The sequence below is a fragment of the Rissa tridactyla genome, chromosome 6, assembly GCF_028500815.1.
Source record: "Rissa tridactyla isolate bRisTri1 chromosome 6, bRisTri1.patW.cur.20221130, whole genome shotgun sequence".
NCBI classification, from domain to species: domain Eukaryota; kingdom Metazoa; phylum Chordata; class Aves; order Charadriiformes; family Laridae; genus Rissa; species Rissa tridactyla.
The window spans coordinates 27,401,165-27,411,661 of NC_071471.1; the positions used below are offsets into that span (position 1 = coordinate 27,401,165).

General features: G+C 61.7%; 1 protein-coding gene across 1 annotated transcript; it reads right to left on the bottom strand.

The window, feature by feature from the left end:
• Positions 1-8,250: 8,250 nt before the first annotated feature.
• On the bottom strand, positions 8,251-10,262 carry HES1 (hes family bHLH transcription factor 1). Its single transcript, XM_054204786.1, has 4 exons — positions 10,107-10,262; positions 9,919-10,014; positions 9,745-9,832; positions 8,251-8,987 (listed from the first exon to the last, which is right to left on the bottom strand). Exons 1-4 carry the CDS (start codon positions 10,212-10,214, stop codon positions 8,503-8,505), a joined length of 777 nt encoding a protein of 258 aa, XP_054060761.1. The 5' UTR covers positions 10,215-10,262; the 3' UTR covers positions 8,251-8,502.
• Positions 10,263-10,497: the final 235 nt, after the last annotated feature.

A 10,497-nucleotide genomic window follows, 5' to 3' on the forward strand; every position in this document is an offset into this window, starting at 1 on the left:
TGAAGTTTTACCCTTTCTGCACGACTGTGCTGCGATGTGGCTGTGCACAGGGACCTTCCCTGCGGGCTTGGCGGTGCTGTAGCCACGCTGCTGGTGCTCCCCAGCTTGCACAGCGCAAGGCTGCGGCTGCACGACGTGTCGGGGTGTCCCCATGTCCGTCACACCGCCGACACCAGCTTCAGCTCTGCTGCCCTTCTCGCCAGGCCTGGCCAAATCCTCGTTGTCTCCTCCCCAGGGTCCTGTGCAAAGCTCCCTCGGCCATAGTGACCCCCCTCAGGCCCCAGACCGACGCCTGACACCCCCCCAGCACCCAGCATCACAAGCCCACCTCCCCCAGCCCCCTGCCAAGGGCTGCACCCCCAAAATGGTTTTGCGGGTGATGGAGCAGCCCTGGAGGTGGGACCTATCCCAGGGGCAGATGGATGGAAAATCCATGCTGCTCTTTCCAGGCACTGCGAGGCTGCGAAGGGCCGGAGGGCGAAGCATCTGTGTGGTCCCTCCTGCGTGCAGGCAGGGCCCCGTGGCGGGCAGCTCCTCTCCCACACGCTCCTGCCGGTAGCTGGCTGTCTCCAGACATCATGCATCGTTCTGCTCAGCCCCGCTGCAGCTGCTGCTGAGCTCCCGCTGGGGTCTCGCACGCGGGGTGGGGTTGCCCCCCCCCACACTCCCCCCATTCTCCAAAGCCTGCGGACCCTCCCGGCAGCATCCGGCTGGAGGCAGGGACCCTGCAAGGAGCAGGCTCCCGGGATGTCGGGCTGGCTAAGGCACACGGAGCCTGAGTCCATGCTGCCTTGCCCCCCCCGCCCCGTGAAAGCTTTCTGCCAATTTGCCGGAGCTGCAGAGGGATCAGTGCCAGAAGAAGAGCTGGCAGCCTGTGCAGGGGTCGGCCTCCCGCACACAAAGCCTGGAGAGGGTGTGGGGGTGTCCAGCTGCCTCCCCAGCGCAGGGAAGCACTTCAGGGCAGTGAACCAGTGTTACAGGGTTCAATCCCCAGGGATGCCAGCGTTGCTCATGCCCTGGTCTTATTTTACGTCCAGGCACTCTTTAAGTAAATTCATAAGTAAATCCTTCCCCTTCTTGCCCGTCGGGATGACACGATTTCAAACCTTGGAAGAGGATTTAGGGCTTTTGCCTCTGGCCCGGCAAACGGGGCAGGCGCACAATCAGCAAACCACTGGCAATTACAGCCATCGTAATTTTCTGCATCAGTGCCATAAACAAGCGGGCAGGGGAGCCCAGGGCACAGCACCCTGAAGAGCAAGGGAAGACAAACAGGACTTTGTCCCAAGGTTCAGAGCAGGCTGCAGGCATCCCCAGGGCTAAACACTGTTCTTCCCAGTGCACGGTGCGCTCATAACACCTTGGCTCAACGGAGCTTAGCGGGCTGTCACAAGCCCCAGGGAAAGCCCTCCTGACCTCCCCGGGAAACGACTCCAGTGAGGAATAAACTGGCTCCTGTTTACTTTGTGAGGGGGGGGTCTCAGCAGGCTCTAACGCAGGAGGGACAACTCTGAGCTGTGAAATGTGGCTGACACCGGAGCTGCGGCTGGAGCAGCCTGCAGCCACTAGCGAGCGCATGGGGCCAGCTGGGCTCTGAGCCTCCCCTGTGCAGGATAAGGGGCCACGGACAACCCGTGCCGTCAGACCTTTTCCTGTCCTGTTTCCCATGGGTGATGGTTAACTAATCCTGTCTGCAGCCTGCTCCTCCAGACAGGCAAACACCGCGTGATAAGGGAGCCCTCGCGCCGTGCAAGGTCTGCTGCGGGGGGCGATGGCAGCAGGGGGGAGCAGTGGCTGTGCCGTGGGCTGCCCTGGCGCGGGAGGAGCTCCCCGAGAGGCGCCTGGTGACCCTCGTGCTCACTGTGACGCTGGCTGAGCAAGCACAATGTCGCTCACCGCCATGCCCTTCTCCCCTTCGCCTCTTTGCCTGCTCCCATCCCACCTTCTCCAGCAGCTGGTGGCCATGGTGGTCCAGCTCCTCGTCCCTTTGTGGAGATGTGACCCCCGCTCACCCGGTGCCCAGCACCAGATCCGCTCTCAAAACCTCTGGGGGGGGCTGACCCGGACAGGCAGCGCCATGGGCAGGGGGCTGCCCGCAGCCTCTGCCCGCAGCCTGCCCGCACGCAGCTGAGCCCAGCAGGGAAGGCAGCGAGCGCCAGCGCCGTCTGCGAGAGCACAAACAGCTGCTTGGAGCCCGCTCAGAAACACCAGCCCGGGCTGTCCAGCTGCCAGGCCCTCTGTTTCAGAGCACAATGAAAGCCGAAGGATGGCTGCTGAAAGCAAGCCGCCCCGTGGGAAGGGAAGCGCGGAGCTCTGTGCTGCGGGATAAGCCAGTGCCGACCCCATGGCAAGGAGTGAGGCTTGGCTGCAGGGAGAAAGGAAGCCGTCAGGCCCACCAAGGTCCTCACCGTGAGACCCTTGTGTAGCTGTGGGTCAGCCGGAGCCCTCCCTGGTGCAGAGCTGGGGATGAGGGCTCCAGTTTACCTGTCCATTCACCATGTACGGGACTGGTTTTGTTGGGAATGTTGCCTAGTGGAAGGGTTTGTCCTGATGCATCATCATCCCAAAGCTCCCTCATCCCCTTCCAGGCTCATTGTCTCCTCCAGCACCCACCACAATGTAGCCATGAAGGATGTCCTGGTCTCTCCTCCGTAGCCGGGAAGGACTCCGGTATTGCTCTGCATTTACATGTTGCAGTTAAATCCGAGTGCAACGGGACATTTGCTCTCCCCCACCATAAACTGGATTCATTTCACTGCTGGGACAAAGGCAGGTTGTCTTCCAGGTCTGGAGCTGAGCCTGTTGCTGATGGAGGCAGGGACGGGCCTCAGCCTGATGCAGGAGCTGCAAAAAAAAAAAAACCAAAGCCAAATGTTCCCTGAGCCCGGCGGGATCAGCCTGTTTTGGTCTTGCTTTATACTAGTGTTTAGCCTCCGTGAGGATGGTGCTGGGCTGCAGTGGGCTCAGGCCCAGAACTGTCTCCCCTGTTTGGCAGATGCCCTACGTGTGTCAGCACTGCCAAAAGAGATGGGGTTTTATCTGTGCCTGGGCTGCAGCAGAGCTGCGGGAGTGAGAGCCAGGCAAGATACGTAACTGTGAGGTTCAGCATGTGTCTCTACATCCTGCTCCCTCTCTTGGTACAAACACTGTCCAGACTTCCAACGTCAGAGGGAGAGACACCAGCCAGATTGTTTTACAGTTTCAAGAACTCATAATGCTTTCCAGAGAACAGAGCTGCAGCCCATCTTCTGCAGTGGGAAGAGCCACGGCAGCCCCCAGTCGTTGCCGACAGCCCTCTGACCTCCTTGGCAGCCAAAAAAAGCCAGCAAAACACAGGGCATCCTTGGGAAGGCTCTTGCGAGGCATCCCGGTGCACCCACATCCAGAGTGGTTCATGCTGTCCCAGTCCCCAAGGATCCAAAGCAGAGAGCAGCCTCCTCCTAGTGCTACCATGGCTCCTCAGGAGGTATCTCCCTTGCAGGGCAGGCGCATTCGCTGGCAGTCCCGGTGCTGGCACGGCTGGGTGGTGTGATGGGACCCGACAGCCTGGGGGTGGCATGGGACCCTGCGCCCATGGGGAGGAAGGGCCCAGCAGAGGCACCGCTCCAGGGGCAGTTTTAGGGATGACTTTTGGCGAGGTGCTAGGCAGCAGCAGGCTGGATTGGAGACAGGCTGTGTTTCCTCGGGGGGCTGGGACGACACAAAGGGAGACGTGGCTTTGCGGGGAGTCACATGGTGACCCTGCCCTGGCTCCCAGCCCCTGGGCCACCGTGTGTCCCAGTCCCACGGCGGGGCTGAGTCCCGGCCTCCGATCCAGCAGAGCTGCCTGAGCCATGCTGGTGTGCTGGCAGGCTCGATACAGCAGGTCTGCTTTTAATTAAGCGGGACGCTGCTTTTGTGCAGCTGAACCCCTCAGGAGCTGGGGTACGGAGCCTTCGCCCCTGTGGCCGGGCTCCCGCTGCTTCCCCCCATGCTGTGGGCAGCAGGCGTAGGGAACTGGTGCTGGGGGCTTTGGGAGCACGTGCCGGCGTGGCATGTCCCACCCGCGCAGGGTGCTGGCAGTGTCCCCAGCGGGGGAGGGCTGTGCCATGCCCTGCTGCGGGTGTTTGGTCTCCTTGGGCCCGAAGGCAAAGCCCAGGGCTCTTGTGGTGCTGGGCAGATGAGAGTTAATGCCCCAGCAGCTGTGCTGAGCTGGCTTTATTGGCAATAAACCCTGGCTGGAAACAGCTTCCTAATCGTTACAGATTACAGGTAGCCCTACCTCCATGGCTGTCCTTCAGCAACAGCACTTCTGCCCTGCACTGCTGCCTCCGCACCCCCCTTGGCAAACACCCCCCCAGCCCTGCGCCCCTCCCATGTCACACAGCCCCTGTGCCACCCTTGCTGCGGTGCCAGCAGGCAGGACATGTGCCCCCAAGCCAGCTCACAGATGGTGCCAGCCCAGGGTTGAGACAAGAGATGAGCGAACTAGAGCCTGTGTGGGTCAAATCGCTGTCCTCAGACATTTGCAAGGCACTGTCACAGGGAGCTGGTATCCCTGTGCTGGGGGACAGCTATGTTGGGGCAGGGGACATGGGAAATCCCTCCTGCTGCAGAGGCTGGGAAGGGGAGAAGTTTGTCACAGCTCAGCTGGGAATGCCGTCCCCAGCACCAGCTGATGGCGTGGCTGGCCGCAAATGTTTAATGAACGGGAGCGGAGTCATTTGTCTGGGCTGACCCCCCCCCACCCCCGGAAGTCTGCGCTCTGCAAAACAAACTAGGCTTTTGTTTGACTTGTTTTAAGTAAAACACATGTCACCCCTGTAAATCACAGGTCCCCTTCCCCACCCTGCCCCCGGGCCCATGGCAGAGCCAAGGTGGGTGCTGGCCTCGGGGCACTGGCACAAACCCGGGCCAGGGGCTCCCTAGGTCTGGGCAGGATCCAGCCCTGCTGTGGGGCTGGGGGGGGCTGCATGCCCTGGGTGGTAGCCGTGGGGCTGGAGCATCCTGGTCCCTGCAGCGAGCAGCCGTCACCAACCTGCTCGCACACCTGCAGCTCCTGGGGAGGTTTGCAGTACTTGGCACCCCCACATAATCCACCGCACCCCCCCCCCGCCCCAAATCCCAGCCCGGCTGCCAGGCTGCTTTTTCCCCATCCCCATGCTCCCCGCGGGCTGGAGGCCTGGATCCCAGCCCGAGGTCGAGCCCGCGGCCGCGAGCCCCTGGCACGAGCGAAGACGATGGTTGGGGACAGCCGGCCAGGGGGCCGCGGGGCCGGGTCTCGTCCGAGGCGTGCGGGCGGCGTGCGGCGGCGGGCTGCCGGCATTCGGCCACGGGCTGCCGGCGTTCGGCCTCGCTGCCTGCCAGCGGGGGCTGGAGCGGGCTCGTGTGCCGGCGGCGGGCTCCCTTCCCTCCCTCCCGCGCTCCCCACGCCGCCTGGCAGCCGGCCACCGCGCCGGGGGTTCGCTCCTTTCTCACGACCTCTCAGGTTCCTGAGCTCATCTGGGAGCTATTCATTTCCTGCCAGAAAACAGCCTTGCCTGCTAAAAAAACCACCTTGGCCGCAGAGCGGCCCAGGGCTTGGTACGAGGGCTCTCCCGGCTTAAATCATAAAGCTCCGGCTGTCTGGCTGGAATCAAAGGCAGGGCGGGCGCTGGGGAGGGGGGGAAGGCGTGGGGGCCCGTGCCATATGGTAGCACTTAAGAGCCAAGGAGGAAGCGAGGAGGGGTTTTTACACCGCTCGCGAGGAGTGTGGGAAAAGTTAATTGACTTTAATGACAGGTTTCCCGGGACAGCAGCCGATGGAAGGGAGCTGCAGGGATGCGAGGGGCAGCGGGGGATGTGAGCCCCGCGGTGGGTGGGGGGCACAGCAGGGTGCTGGCAGAGCCCTCCGGACCCCCGTGCAGGTAGGGATGGAGCACTGCTCCCCCCCCAGCGCTCTCCAGGCTGCAAACGCACACATCGGATCGCGGCAAACTGCTTACAAGCCCAAAAGTGATAATCTGAGAGGGACAGACCTGGCTGCAGCCCTCCCCAGCGTCCTCTCCGCTGGCAGGCTGGGCTCGCCAGGCTCCCCAGGGAAGCCAACAGGAGCTGCATTCCATCTGGCAGCACTGAATCCAGTCCATTTTCCTATTTATCCTGCACAGCCCCGCGTGTGGTCACAGGCAAACGAGAAGCCACCATCCAGCTCAGCCCTGTCCCTTCCCCGGCATCCCATCCCTCCTCGACCATTGCCCGCTCATCCCACCGCACCAGCCTGAAGGCGCTTGCTGCACCTGAAGGGCAACTCCTGCACATCACCATCCGCAGAGCCACAGCCTGCATTTGTCATCCCAATTTGTCACGGGCTCAGTGAATTGGCATCAAGAGCGCGGCCCCTGGGAATTGCTCTGATCCCCTCAAAGCTCACAAACTCAAGCAGATCTCTCATGTCAACAGGCTGTGGAATAGAGTAAACACAGAAAGCTTTGGAGAAAGCGGTCCAAGCATGGCATATCTGCTTTATACTAGGTTATTTAAACTCCATTAGCAAATAGGTTCGTCTTGTCTTTCACTCCTGGATCTGCTATATGTTCTCCATTAGCCTACAGCAAAGTCTTTTTTTTTTTTTTTCTTTTTTTTTTTTCCTCCCTAATGCGCTTTCCAAACCAACTGCTTCAGCAGAAGACTCTAAGCTGGAACAGCCTCAGCTCTTACAGGTGATGCGTTACTGGTCTGCATCAGCCCCAGGCAGGCTGTCCAGGAGCCAGAGCTTGTCTGATGCGATTCCCAGATGGGTCCTGCAAGCACTCCTCTGAACACAAGGTGGGCTCAGTCCTGCCCTCCGTACCTCCAGCGCAGAAATGTGACGCTATGGCTGGTGGAAGGGAAGGCAGGATCAGCCCATACAGCCACGCACCTGCCTAGGGACAGCAAGTCCAACATTCCCGAGCCTGGCACACAAAACCTGTCCATGAGATGCCACTGTGAGGGTGGCAACAGGCAGGCCAGCAAAGACACTGGGAGACGGAGGACGGGAAGCTCTGCTGCATCACCCACGGAGATCATACCCTGCAGCCCCTTTTAAAAGGGAGCTGCCACTTGCCACATCCTCATCAGCATGCCCTGCAGAGAGATCCCAGACACCCCACAGGCCCCTCCAAAATCCATCCCAAGAAGTACTTTTCAGATCAGGAGGATCTGTTTGTATACAGGGAGAAAACGGGGCAGGGATTACAAACCCCAGCAGGTTTAATCTGTCTGGTCTCACACTCTCCCCAGCTTTCACTTCCCCAGCACCTGCATACAGTCAAGCACCTGGCTGATCCGGACAAAATCCAACAAGCTTTTGCGGCAGGATTTAGAAGGAATCCCCAGTGGATCCTGGCACCGTTTAAAGCTGTCCGCTCCGAGTTAGGACTTGTTAAGAAGGGCGATGCAAGCTGTAACCAGAGACTGCCGCTCACCTCTATCTAGGGCTTGCATCTTGCCTGGAAATGGGGCATGACCAAGTCAAAGGGGTCAGCTGCTGCTCGCTGTTATAGAGATAGTCCGCACAGCCCCACATCACTCCCCCAGACACATGTTTTCCATATAACAGCAGAGGAAATGCCCAACTCTATCAAAAACACATGCAGAGCATTAATCATCAAGCAGGGCCTGGCTGGTGCTTGGGGCTGGGAACAGCTCTGTGCTTTTAAGTCCAGGTGGAGGTGGTGCCCAGCGCCTGCTGCAGCCCATCAGCCAGGAGACAGGAGCACTCATGTCAGGCTTGTCCTGCCGAGAGACAGTGTTTTTGTAACGCGAGAAGCTGGCAGGCACCGCTCCGCTCTCTAAATCAACCGACTGAAGTCATTCCTGATTTACACCACCACTGGGAGTGGGCCCCACCGGGTCCGGGGCAGGAGGCTTAGCCGGGGAAGCCCAGTGTGGGAGCTGGGCTGTCAGGCTCCACGCTGAATCCGTCTCGCTTTTACCTGGGCTACTCCACTCCATCAGCCCCAGGAGCCAGGAACAGAGCAGAGGTGCCTCTCTCAGCACATTCACCAGCTCTGCAAACATAAGCTCTTTTTAACAAGTCAAGCTGCTTCCCAAGGAAGCAGTAATTACATCTGCCCCGGGGCAGGGAGAGGGGCCAGGTGATTTCACAAGACAGAAGGGACAGAGGGTAAGAGCAACAGCTCCAGCCTGGAGAGCAGGACAGGGCAGCCCTGGAGCTGCACAATCCACAGGCAGCCGGGAGCTGGGCTCCCCCCTCCTATGCACACATGCCAGCACTCCAACTTATCTCCAAAGGCCTTCCAAAATGGAAGAGACACTTTTATTTTAAGAGCATTCAAAAAAAAAAAAAAACCCCGATCTTTGGTGTCACATAAGGAAGGGGAGGGAAGGGAGGAAAAAAAAGATCTCGTGTAAAACACGAAACACTGTCGAGGGAGTGCTATGGTACAAAGGCACAATCCAATATGAACATATAACCTATGTACAGCCGTGCCAGCGGCACGGGGTGCGGTGCTCAGTCCAGTCCAGTGCCTGCCACCCTCACCAGGGTCTCCACACCGAGTCAGCTGTGCCGGGTGGCGGGCCAGGCGGCGAGGCGGCGGTGGCAGCTGTGGGTGGGCCACCGTACAGGGGCAGCACAGCACCACCGGGAGCAAAGGCGGTGCTGGGGATGAGGAAGGCGAATTGCCCATCGGAGGCAGGCAGCAGCTGGAAGCCACCATAAACCTTGGCTGCGTCGGCGCCTGGTTTGCAGGGCATGCCTGGGAGTGGCCCCGCGCCACTGCCCGGTGGCACCAGGGGTGGCCCAAAGGCTGCAGCGGGCGGCAGTGGTGGTGGCGGGGGGGGCGCAGGGTAGTTCATGGCGTTGATCTGGGTCATGCAGCTGGCCAGGTGGCCCAGGAGCCGGGTGCGCACCTCAGCGTTGACACCCTCGCAGGTGGAGAGGAACCGCGTCACCTCGTTCATGCACTCGCTGAAGCCGGCACGGTACTTCCCTAGCACCGTGGGGTCTGTGCTCAGCGCGGCTACGGAGGGAGAGAGGGGACACAGCGGTCAGCAGGCTCCGCAAGGGATGAGGGTGTGCAGCCCACCAGTGTTGCATCTTACAGCCCCTCCGAGCAGGGGATCCAGGCAGGGAGTGCAGTCCCTCTGGCAGCATGTCATGTGCTCATGGGTGCCAAGAATCCGCATGGAAAGCATAATCCCCCCACTACCAAGTCCCCAAGCATCAGGAAAACAGGTGGGGGACAGAGAGCCCCCAAGCGTCATATGTTCTCGAGTACTGGGGATCCAGCTTGGGAACACCATCCGCCCAGTGGCTGCTGTGTCTCCGGCCCCCCCAAAACAGATCCAGGTGGGAAGCACAGTTCCACTGGCAGAAGGGACCCAAGCCAGGATCGCAGCCCTCCCAGTGCCCAGGATGCAGACAGCGAGAGCACAGTGCCCCCCACAGCCCCCCTGCACCTGGGATACAGGTACAGAGCACCGTGCCCCCCATCACCCCCTGATACCAAGCACACACGTGGGGAGCACCAAGCCCCCCATGGCCCCCCAGTGCCCAGGATGCAGGTGAGGAGCCCACTAGCCCACTGTACCGTAGATATAGGTACAGAGCACAGTGCCCCCCATCACCCCCCGGTACCAGGATGCAGGTGGGGAGCCGGGTGTCCCCGTTACCCTCACTACCAAGGATACCGGCAGGGAGTGCGATGCCCCCAGCCCCCGGGATGCAGGCAGAGCCGCCCCGGCCCTCCCTCCCCGGTTCCCCCCTCTGGGACTCACCGGTCATCTGAGCTCTCTGGAGGCTTCGCAGGTGCTTGACGGTCATCTCCAGGATGTCAGCCTTCTCCAGCTTGGAGTGCCGCGAGCTCTGCGGACACAGGCGAGGCTCAGACCGGTCCGGCAGCGGCGCCGCCCGCCCCCCCCCGACCCTATCCCCGGTTCCCCCCCGCTTACATCCTTCTTCAGCGCGTCCAGGATGAGCGTCTTCAGCTGCCCCAGGCTCTCGTTGATGCGCGCCCGCCGCCGCTTCTCCATGATTGGCTTGGAGGACTGCAAGAGAGCCAGCGGTCAGCGCCCGGCGCGGCTCTACCCGTCCCCGCTGCCACCCGCGTATGTCCGTCCGTCCGTCCGTCCCCCCTTACCTTCCGGTGCTCCGCCGCCGTCTTAGGCTTGTCGGGCGTCGCGTTGACGCTGGCCGGGGTGGCGGCCACCGGCGAGGCGCTGCTCTTCTCCATCAGGTCGGCCGGCATCCTGCAGCGCCCGCCGCCGCGGAAGATGCGCCGGGGAACGGGGGCGGGACGGGGGGGGCGGCGGGCGGGCAGGCGCGCGCGCTGCGGGGCGTGCGGACGACGGCGGCGGCGGCAGCGGGTGCCGCGCGCCCTTGGCCACCCCTACTTATAGCGCGCGCCGCACGCGCGCGGCTCGTGTGAAACGTCCCCCGCCGCCGTTCCCACACTCGCGCCCAGCCAATGGGCGCCGCCCGCACGCGGCCCCGCTCGTGGACGGCGCCCGCCCATTGGCTGGGGGCCGCGC

What these genes read in the sequence shown, in the direction of transcription:
- HES1 (XM_054204786.1), bottom strand. Translation starts at nt 10,214, where the DNA reads ATGCCGGCCGACCTGATGGAGAAGAGCAGCGCCTCGCCGGTGGCCGCC. An exon ending in TGGACGCGCTGAAGAAGGAT is followed by an intron (nt 9,833 to 9,918) that starts GTAAGCGGGGGG and finishes CTGTGTCCGCAG; the next exon opens with AGCTCGCGGCACTCCAAGCT. An exon ending in CCAGAGAGCTCAGATGACCG is followed by an intron (nt 8,988 to 9,744) that starts GTGAGTCCCAGA and finishes CTCCCTCCGTAG; the next exon opens with CCGCGCTGAGCACAGACCCC.